Source organism: Lonchura striata, chromosome Z (assembly GCF_050655825.1).
Source record: "Lonchura striata isolate lonStrDom1 chromosome Z, ASM5065582v1, whole genome shotgun sequence".
Lineage (NCBI taxonomy): Eukaryota > Metazoa > Chordata > Aves > Passeriformes > Estrildidae > Lonchura > Lonchura striata.
This window is the reverse complement of record NC_140740.1, coordinates 63835154-63846096: the sequence shown is the minus strand read 5'-3', so window position 1 is coordinate 63846096 and position 10943 is coordinate 63835154. Positions and strand designations below refer to the sequence as shown.

At 41.9% G+C, this 10943-nt stretch overlaps 1 protein-coding gene across 2 annotated transcripts; it reads left to right on the top strand.

Annotated features, from left to right (window-relative positions):
* The first annotated feature begins 726 nt into the window (after positions 1-726).
* On the top strand, positions 727-10567 carry GCNT1 (glucosaminyl (N-acetyl) transferase 1). Of its 2 annotated transcripts, none has more exons than XM_085567103.1 (3): positions 727-1049; positions 7713-7845; positions 8235-10567. In XM_085567103.1, the coding sequence occupies exon 3, from the start codon at positions 8373-8375 to the stop codon at positions 9651-9653; it is 1281 nt and encodes a 426-aa protein (XP_085423229.1). In that variant the 5' UTR covers positions 727-1049; positions 7713-7845; positions 8235-8372; the 3' UTR covers positions 9654-10567. The 2 variants fall into 2 exon arrangements, with proteins under 2 accessions (XP_085423229.1, XP_085423230.1); XM_085567104.1 differs by having other exon boundaries at positions 727-3993.
* The last annotated feature ends 376 nt before the right edge of the window (positions 10568-10943 follow it).

Here is a 10943-nt window from a genome sequence, read left to right as displayed (position 1 = left end):
CGATCCCGCGGGGAGCCGGCCCTGCGGCCCCGCGGGGAGCCGGCCCTGCGATCCCGCGGGGAGCCGGCCCTGCGATCCCGGGGGAGCCGGCCCTGCGATCCCGGGGGAGCCGGCCCTGCGGGGAGCCGGCCCTGCGATCCCGGGGGAGCCGGCCCTGCGATCCCGGGGGAGCCGGCCCTGCGATCCCGGGGGAGCCGGCCCTGCGATCCCGGGGGAGCCGGCCCTGCGATCCCGGGGGAGCCGGCCCTGCGGGGAGCCGGCCCTGCGATCCCGGGGGAGCCGGCCCTGCGATCCCGCGGGGAGCCGGCCCTGCGATCCCGCGGGGAGCCGGCCCCGCGGGGAGCCGGCCCTGCGATCCCGGGGGAGCCGGCCCTGCGATCCCGGGGGAGCCGGCCCTGCGATCCCGCGGGGAGCCGGCCCTGCGGGGAGCCGGCCCTGCGGGGAGCCGGCCCTGCGGGGAGCCGGCCCTGCGATCCCGGGGGAGCCGGCCCTGCGATCCCGGGGGAGCCGGCCCTGCGGCCCCGCGGGGAGCCGGCCCTGCGCGGGCTCGGGCGCTGCCGGCGCTGAGGAGGAAGCGGCGCGGAAAGCGCCGCAGGATAAACAAGCGCGGCCGCCGCGGTGCCGTGTGTGAGGCGGGCCGGCGGGGCGCGGGGCAGGGGCGGGCGCCGGGCGCCGCGGAGGGCGGGCCGGCCCCGGGTGGGGCCGGAGGGGCGCGGGGCCGGGCGGGGCCCGCGGCCCGGGGCAGGAGGTGGCCGGGCTCCGTGCCTGCCCCCGGGCTGCTGCGCACCTGGGGCTGTGGGCGTACCGGGAGCGGGCCCGAGGCGGCGGCAGCGCGGGCTGCTCCGGAGCATCGCTGTTCCTGGGCACCGCTGTTCCTGGGCATCGCTGTTCCTGGGCACCGCTGTTCCTGGGCACCGCTGTTCCTGGGCATCGCTGTTCCTGGGCATCGCTGTTCCTGGGCACCGCTGTTCCTGGGCATCTCTGTTCCTGGGGTCGTTCCCAGCGGAGCCCCGCGGTATTACTCCCGGAGCCGCCGTATCGTCGGGCAGGTGCTGCGCTCAAGGGCAGGGAGATGCGTCTGTCGTGCCTCTGTCCTTTTTTTTCTTCTTTCCGTCTTTATTCCCCATCTCTTTTTTCTTTCCTTACTCCTTTCCCTCTCTCCCCTTCTTTCCCTTCCTCTCTCTCTCCCCCAACCCTCCCCCCCGCCCCCACTTCCCCTTTCTTCTCTCCTTTTTGGTTCCCTTATGTCCTTTCCCTTCTTTCTTTCCCCTGTTCTTCTCATTTCCCTTTCCCCCTTCTTCCCCTGCTTTTCCCCCGTCACACCTCCTTTTTTGTTAGTTTGTTTTGTTTTCCCACTCTCTGTCTGTCTTCCGACCCTCCGTTCGCCCTTTTCCGCGGCAGTGCTTGCAGAGAGCCCCGGGAAGGCTGCTGCCCTCCGGGCTGGGTGTTCGCTTGGTGCGAAATCTGCTAGCGAGAACGGGGTTTAAGGGTTCATGATGCTCCTGAGGTGTTGAGCTGTAGCTTGTGCTGCCTCTTTTTTTTTTTTTTTTTTCTTTTTTTTTTTTTTCTTTTTTTTTCTTTTTCTCTCTTTAACTGAATGTAATTGGGAAAACCCTGAAAAAAAGTTCTTTTTGGTTAGAATTTAAAACTAAACAAAACAACACCACCACCACCAACAAGAAACAACAAAAAAACCCCACCAAACAGCTAGTTAGAAGATTGTAAATAGGTTTTTTTTATCGCCCAGGTTGGGTGAGAGGACTGAAAAAGAAGGCTGACAGGAGACTCAGTTATGCTCTGGCACTTTGCCTTCTTTCAGCTCAGAAAAGTGGACTTCTTTGTGGGAAAGAGGAGGAGTGGCAGCAGGAGGGAATTGCCATTTTGGAGTCTGCTATTTTAAATTTAATTTTTAATGGAATATGAGGTATTTGACCACAGAGCTGGCAAGAATGAGAGTCAGAAATCGTAAGGAGAGAAGATGGGACAAATTTAGCTTTTCTGTCTTTCAACTTGAAAATCTTTGTGAAAAACAGTGCAGTATTTGTATCTCAAGCTGGAGATCACTTAGATTGCTTTTGAAAGTAGGTGTATACAAAAGAAAGTATTTTTTCCTTAATGATTAGCTATTCTGCCTATAGTGTATGCCAGTTACCAGCATAATGTCTTTCCTACAATAATCTGAATTATCTGGGATAACACTAACTTCCTGAGGCCAAAAGAGCCAAAAGTTGCTTAAAAAACCTGATGAATACCTTTGCCGACTGCCTTTTTTTTTTCTAACATAAACCAAATACAAGGCAAACATACAAGCTAAAGATTTACAGTCTATTTGCTGAAAATACTACGTTTACTGAGCAAAATCCTGTTTTCCAGTTTTGTTTCCACATTAGAAAACCCACTGCTAGTCTTATTAAAATAGTTAATTTCATTTTGTAAATAATCCCTCTCAGTTTTTCTTTGGATTTCAACATAATTTAAAAGTTCCCCCTTTACTCTGGTTCATAATGTCCTGAAACAGAAAACACCTAACTATCAACATAGAATTCTGTCTTATAAAAGGTGAAAAAATGTGGTGCCACAAAAATGTATCCTACCCAGTAGTACAAGTGGAGTAACTTTCAGTGTTAGGTAAACTTCATAGCTCCAGAGACACCACTTTTTGCAATGTGCAGCATTGTTATTCATAGGATAATTGTGGTGCTGTTAAAGGAAGTTAACAAAACAAACAGAAACTTCATCTTGGAAATCTGTGATAAAATATATCAGCAAGTTCACTGATGATTCTTTAGCTCACTGGTGAGTTTTAACTGTAGGTATGGCTTTAAAATGCTGGCTTCTCCATAGGGCTTTAAAAAAAAATCTCAGAATATTTTCTATGTTGTGCTTGAAGAGGGATCCCAGTACTCAAAAAATTTGACAGCTTCTTCCTTCCGCCTTCCTTCTGGTTTTACAGACTACCTTTCCTGCCGGTGTGTCCCATTATGAAATACAGCATTGTCACAAGGCAGCAATGAACAAAAATTTTTATCTGGGCATGAGGAGTGCTCTTCCTGATGGTTATAGGTCCTACTTTAGAATAATGTAAAAAGAACAAGTGTGTGTTTTATCTTGAAGTAGACAAAGTGTACAAATTACCTTGAGGAACACTGGGCAGTTCTACTGCATGTTAAATTGGCCAACATTAGCTTAAAGATTTCATTATTTTTTGTTTTGTGATTTGTTCTTTCAGTGTTAGTAGCCTAAAGGTAAAACCTATATTTTTGTCCATACTAAGAGTCATGGGCTTCTTGAGGTAGGAACTGGTGACTGAATGACTTTGCCATAACATCTTTACTGTTAGTTGAAATTCCTTACTGTTAGCTCTATCTATGGGGTCTCTAAGGACGGAAAGGATTGGAAAAAGTAATTAGGTTTTGAACTGTTCTGCAGAAGGTTTACGTGATACAGTAGTATAAGAGAGTACTAGAAAGGCTAGTAAAACTGTTTTTTCAATTTACAGTCTACACAGAGTGTATGTTCATGTGAGTGTTACTAATTTTTTGAAACAGAGTCTACACAGAGTGTATGTTCATGTGAGTGTTACTAATTTTTTGAAACAGAAATATTTTTGAGTGTTAGATACATAACAATTGAATATAATATCTTCAAATAACCTGGAGGTTTTAATTTATTTCTGTATTTTTTTAGCTCTGAAAAAACAGTTGTCTACTGCTACTCTCTTATTTAATTTCCATGTAGTGGTATATGTAGCAGTACTAGTCACTTGTGGAATTTCATTTAAAGCTGTCTTCCAAGTTGAAAAGGGACTATAAATGCATTGGGGTTTTTTTTTCTGTAAAAAGAGAATATATTTTCCCTTTTTATTGTTTTCTTGAGCACCTCTGAAGGAGAAGCATCTACTCCTACAGAGTGTTGCGGACAACTGACACATGAAGCCCACATGAAACCCTGCTGCATATGATTTCAGAATTAAGGGTCCCATAAAGATTTATGGTAAGCCAGCTATGCGGCTTATGACCAGTTCTCATTTTCACTACGACTCAAGACTCAATACTACCTAACAGAACAAATATGAGTTCTTGGACTGATTTACAGGCATATCTGCTTTCAAGATTGTGCTGCTTGGTGTCCTGGAAAGCTGAGTAAATGACTTCTGTGCCTGGCAGATCTCTGCAGTCCACTAAGTCTGTCTTTGTGTTTATCCATGTTTGTGTTTATACATGTTTGTTTTTATACAAGCTGCTTACTGCTTTGAAAATCACTTCCTCATCAGAATGAATATTCTGCATAACTGAATCTGAATGGAAGCATGGTAACTGTAGTAACTACAGGATGTGTGTGCTTTGAAGCATTCTAGATATGTGAGGACTTCACAACAAATCCATCTTTGGGCCCCACTGGCTGGAGAGCTTCCCAGAGGCTGTCTGGTTGGATCTGTCCTCCCGGCCCAATGTGTGGGTGCCAGGGATGGGAGTGGGGTTGCTCCTTCCACCAGCAGCACACGGTGGTGCCAGAGCAGTGGTTCAGTGAAGCTGCAGAGGTTGTGCTGTGCCAGTGGCCAGAGGCTGGTGTCCTGGCTGCTGGAGTAGCAGTGCCCTGCTGGCTGTGCATCCTCACAAGCATCCTCATTTGTAGCACCCGCAGCTAGCTCCAGTCCAGCCTGTCTGCACAAAACCTCCATGCCAGCTCTGGTCTCCCTCCAAGCTCTGCTATACTGTTCTAGAAGTGTTTTGTGTAGTGGGGTTTTTTCCTTTGTTTTGAAGACCTAGGTTTCTCTTGGAATTTCGTGTTTGCTAGAAATCAAGCGGAAATTACCTTGGTTTTGTTTAGTCAGACCATACAGTTTGTTGACAGTTTATAGACAGGAATAAAAAATAACTTTGGCAGGAAAGAGGGAAGTGGGCAGCTAACTCAGCCTTTCTGCTGACTCCCCCAACTACCAGCAACGTCTGTAAGGTTCCCCTTTCAATGATGAAAAGGGAAACTTCAGAAGTACAGATTTTGACTTGAGGAGAAAGCAGTTAAAAAAGAAATTGGGTCAGGTATGTAAATTCTGCAACTGAAGCTCATTTGAGAGCAAGACGAAGGCTGCCAAATGAAGCATTTCCTCCATAGCTTTGCAAACCTTCCTCCACCTCTCCCACAGTGCAAGATAATTCTCTAGTGAGTGCACAAAGGCTGTGTAGAGCTAAAGTTTTAGTGATGTTAAAAAAGCTTAACTGAATGTAATCTGAAACTATATTAATGAGTGTTCTATGCTCACTAAGTGTATTAGGTGTATTAGTAGATGAAAGGCAACAAATCTTACCCTGTAAAGATCAGCTTTTGTGAATGGGAAATGATTCAGATTTTAGGATTTTGAAATTGTGAGAATAAATATATAGTTACTTACTGTTAAAATTGGTCTGAGGAAGGAGTGTGCCAGTGAGAGAAATTTACAAGGGAAAAGAATTTCACAGGGAAAATTACAGGGAAAAATTATAAAGATAAGAGTCATGTTAATGTGTAAATATTTGCAGATCTCTCATTTTGGTATCATGAAAATGCCATGTCTGATTATTCTGAGCTCTGAACAAAAGAGGAATTGCACCCAGCTGGGTATACAAGAATCCCATTCTTTCTGAATGGGATTCTGTATCCTACACTCAACTAAATTCTATTCTAAAATGAGAGCAGGAAAGACTTCTTAGCAAGTTTTAGTCTTTGAAAACTTTAGAAGGTGAAGACAGCCATGGTCACTTTCAATTAAGACCGTCTCCCTCTACTGGGACAGTGATGGGCTGGTAATCTTCTTGAGTGTGTTTTATTTCTCAGTACTATAAAATGCTTCTCAATGCTCCTAAGAATAGGATAAAATAATAGTGCTAACAGCCTAAAGAAAGGATTCCAATGTCTATCAGCTAAAGTATCACAAATATAACTGTATTTGAAGTGCACTTTAAGTTCTAGAAACATCTTAATTTTTAAGTTGGTAGGCAGAATACAGTAATTGAAGGTTAAGCAGTATCACAGGCTTCATCCTATGAAGATATATAAGCAATGAACACTATCACATATTTAGTCTCCTTCCTTTGTTAGTTTAATATGTGATGAATATTATTTTTGGAGCATTAGATCTACTAGTGCAAACAAGCAGGACGTCAAGTACAAAAGTGTGTGATAAGTTACAAGGCGTATTAAAATATGTTCTAAATTATGTGACTGGGTTCGATGATACATTGCAAATTGAATAACAGAATTCTGGAATTTTCTTTTTAATTCTTTTTTACATTCAAAGTGTAAGACTTCATTGTTAAAATTTCCCTCTGTGTGCTTGCCACTGTAATTGAATGCTAGCTCACTGGGCTACTTTCCTTAAGTTTTGCATTTTAAATCTTCTTCCAGTTTGACTTCACTGTACGTGAAAAATATACTGCCTTCCTTAAAATAGATAAGAAATGCACGATAAAATATTTACCATTGTAATTCCGAAAACAAAGTACACTTCAGTGTAAATAAAATGTTTATATCATGCTGCTAGTGACAAATTTGTGTCTACTTTGTGGTCTCTGTCTGCTGTTGGCTTGAAATACAATATATTTGACTATAATAGTTCCTGATTCTCATAGCTGTGCTAGGCATTTGTGCAGTGTTCCATACCTTCCTCCCACCTGCTGCTTCCCTCAGTCAGTTTGCAGTGCCATGGGCATAGTGGTGGACCCAGCGTGTAGTGCATCCCAAGCAGCATTACTAAGGAACAACTCTGTGATGCCATGCCTCATTTCCTATATGCACCTGTACTAAGATCAGCAAGTAGCAGCTTAAGAGCCACAGTTTAGGAATTAAAACTTAAAATGGTCCTGGGGTAGCTTAAAGAGAATATGGGGAAAAAGAAAATTCTTATGCTGAACAACCTATAGCAAAACACAGCAGTGGACACAATACACACTTACTTTTCTTGAACAGAGTTTATTGCCAGTTAAAAAGTTATTCTGAGGCACTGTCTTTTTTCTTGGAAGTAGTAAAAATGTAAGAAGCCTTGTATCTCTCAAATACTTTATATTTCATAAGCTTAAATATTCACGTTTTGTAAGACATTCTCTGTAAACTGTGTAGGCTTTTGGAATTAGAGGCTGGTTTGAAATTCAAACCTGCACTACATTATTAGGCAGTGAATTTGTGATTAGAAGTAGCATGTGAGTAGCAGTGTAGGTTATTTAAGGATATCCTGTTCTTGATCAATTTACCTGCATGACATAGTACTTAAAAAAAAAAAAAAAAGACACACAGTTCTGCAATACAGTTCTAGTATTCTCAACAGCTACAGCTGTAGCTGCTGCACAACTGGAGTGATTCTGTTCACAAAACAGAAAAAAAGGTGCTTAAAGAGTAACAGAACTAACAAACAAAAATTATCAAGTGCTTGTGCAGTAAAGTAGAAAATAAAATTGGCTAGAAATCTTGTTGCAATCCAACATTGCAGCATGCCTCCACATAAAAGTAATTGCTGAATAAGAAGAACAAGTGTGTTTAAATGATGGTAATGCAACACTGCTGTGCACTAGATTAGTGCAATTGCAGTGACCTGATACAAATCAACTTGAGATACAGGTTGTAAGTATTGCCTCTTACTTTATAAACCTATTTCAGCAAATCAGTAACAGGTTTTTCTCACAACTCTGAAAATTGAGATGCCCTGTTGTAATAACTTTTTTCCTTTCCCTTCTCATCAGCTCTTCCCTAGTGGTATTTCTAAACTCATATGAAGGATGTTGAAGAGACTGTCTCATATAAAGATCTTGAAAGGCTGCAGGGACTTCTTCGCCAGTGAGAACTAAAGCATGACTGCCATCCAGGAAGTGAGTGGTAAGTTTAATGATAAAGAAATCTATGTCAACCCTGAAGTGGGTATTAAACATTCTTTCCAGGCTCTGAACCATGAATTAACAAGAAATGCTTGCCTCTCAGTAGTGTATCTGACTTCAATTTTGTTTTAGATGCAACTAAATCACCTCTATTTTCTTACTGAACTTTGATTTGTAGGGTTAGTACTGTGGAAGTTTCATGAAAACAATGCTTCTCCCAGTGTTTTTCTCTTAAAAAATTATTTGTTAATTTTTAATTTTCAACAGAGTATTTTTGGCTGAACTATTCAGCTTTTTACTGTCACTAAATAAGAATGTAATTATTAATCACTAATTTTTTTAATAAACCTTTTAGTCTAAGAATGATTATCATATTCCATTTTGTTTTAGGATTTTTCCTTCCATTTCCCTGAAAAAATTGCCAAAATCCTGAGAAGCAAATTTTTTTTTGGAAGTTGTTGAAGCTCTTATGAATAGAGAAGAGGATATTTTTTTTTTTTAGCCCTGCAAAGCTACCTGATATTTGAAATGCTGAAGAGGAAATTACGGTTTTGCCACAACTCGCGCTTCAGGCTTTTCTTGGGTCTAACTCTCATTTTAGTAATAATTTCAGTTTTGAAAGTTAACCAGAAAGAAGACTTCCTAAATCGGAGACATCTGGAGCTAACAAAAGAAGATCCTATTAGCAATGTTAACTGCACCAAGATTATTGAGGGGGATATAGAAGAAATACAAAAGGTACAGCTTGAGGCATTATCAGTGTCATTTAAGAAACGCCCCAGACTAACAACAGATGATTATATTAACATGACTGCAGACTGTGCCTCCTTCACCAAGACTAGGAAATACATTATGGAACCTCTCAGCAACGAAGAAGCAGAATTTCCAATTGCTTACTCAATTGTGGTTTATCACAAAATTGAGATGCTTGATAGACTTCTAAGATCAATCTATGTTCCGCAGAATTTTTATTGCATTCATGTAGACAAAAAGTCTCCAGAATCATTTTTTGCTGCTGTGAAGGGAATAGTCTCATGTTTTGATAATGTCTTTATTTCCAGCCAGTTAGAGAGTGTGGTATATGCTTCATGGAGCAGAGTGCAAGCAGACATTAACTGCATGAAAGATCTCTACAGAAGAAGTTCAAACTGGAAATACCTAATAAACCTATGTGGTATGGACTTTCCTATAAAGACCAACCAGGAAATAGTAGAGAAATTAAAAGCCCTTAAAGGTGAAAACAGCTTGGAAACAGAAAAAATGCCTGTTTATAAAGAAGTAAGGTGGAAAAAACACCATGAGATTATTGATGGTAAAATAAAGAACACAGGCATAGACAAACAACTACCACCTCTCAGTACTCCAGTTTTTTCTGGCAGTGCCTATTTTGTAGTTAGCAGGAACTTTGTAGAATATGTACTAGAAAACAGCAAAATACTAAAGTTCATTGAGTGGGCGAAAGATACTTACAGCCCAGATGAGTACCTGTGGGCAACAATTCAGAGAATCCCTGAAGTCCCAGGTGCATTTTCTTCCAGTGACAAGTATGATGTTTCTGACATGAATGCACTGGCCAGGTTTGTCAAATGGCAATACTTTGAAGGTGATGTGTCCAAAGGTGCACCCTACCCACCATGCAGTGGAGTTCACATTCGCTCTGTCTGTGTTTTTGGAGTAGGAGACTTGAACTGGATCCTACGAAACCACCACTTATTTGCTAATAAGTTCGACACTGATGTTGACCCTTTTGCAGTGAAATGCTTGGAAGAGTATTTGCGGCACAAAGCTCTGTATCTGCAAAAGAACTGAAATGTCTGCTCCTGTCAGGAAACATAGCTACAAATATTCTACTGCAACATACTTTAACATGTTGCAGCAATTGTGGTGATGCTGATAATGGGTATAATGACCCCCACCATGTTGGTGTGGTGGTGCTCTTGCCCTGCCTTGTCCACGGACAAAGGGCAGAAAAGACATATCTTGAGTGTGTCTTGTGGCACACTGAGGTTTGGAGCTTTAGGTACAAAATCAGACAGCAGTTTTTGGAAAGCCAACTATTTGGAGTATTTATTGTCTAGAAGGTATAATGGACTTTCCTTTGGCCAAACTATTTTAAGGCACAGAAAATGCATGTTGCTCATGATTATTCTCAATTTTTTTTTCCCATGAATGTAATGCTAGCTGGAAGAGAAAGATGAAGGGGTGGGGTACAAAGCAGCTGGACTGCACTTCATACTGAATACTAAAAGATCTCAGGAATACACTAGAATTTATCTAAAAGCTATGCAAAAGGGGATATACAAAACCAGCTGTTACCATTTTACATAGATCTGTTTGCTGCAGTTATGTTACATGTGATTCTTAATCCTCCTGAAATTTTTGTCTTCAGCATGGAGTATTAAAGAATTCAAATATTTTGTATTCTTAAAGCACCCTGATATTGTGTCATAAAGTTTATACACTAGTTTGTAATTATATCTTCTCAGGGAAACTTCAGTTTTGTGCCTGATGAGATTTAGACTTGTAATTTTACATTTCTTACTGTATGGGGAGTTTTGTTTTTGTATCCAAAATAGCTGAAGTTTCTCAAAACTTAAAGAACTGCAGTAGTGTCTAAATATTACTGATGGAACTGCTGGTTTCTGCTTTCTGTCAAGCTCACTTTACATTCCAGATTATTTTAACACTAAGTATGGAAAAAATAAAATTATTTTTTTAAATGATACTGTCTCTTCCTACAATTCAAGTCCCCTCTGAAAATATCACAAATAATTCTTAATGATGAAGGCTGAAGATATTTTTGCTATAGTTTTCCATACATGACTGAAGCTGCAGCTTATGTAAGCCCTTCCTTACCTCCATATGATCAGTTACTCATGTGTCTGTGCTTGTTTAGGTTTAACTTGTTCATCTGATTTTAATTCTAGTTAGGCCATTGCTTAGTTTAGCTGCTGCAGTATGACACAGAAGCTTGGGGATGAAAGAAGAAGACACTGTGAGGGATGATACTACTTCCTTCTGTATCAATTCAGGTTTGTCATGCATAGTTACTGCCAGCTGTCTCATTCCTGAGCTGGCAGTGGAATTAATTAAAAGTAT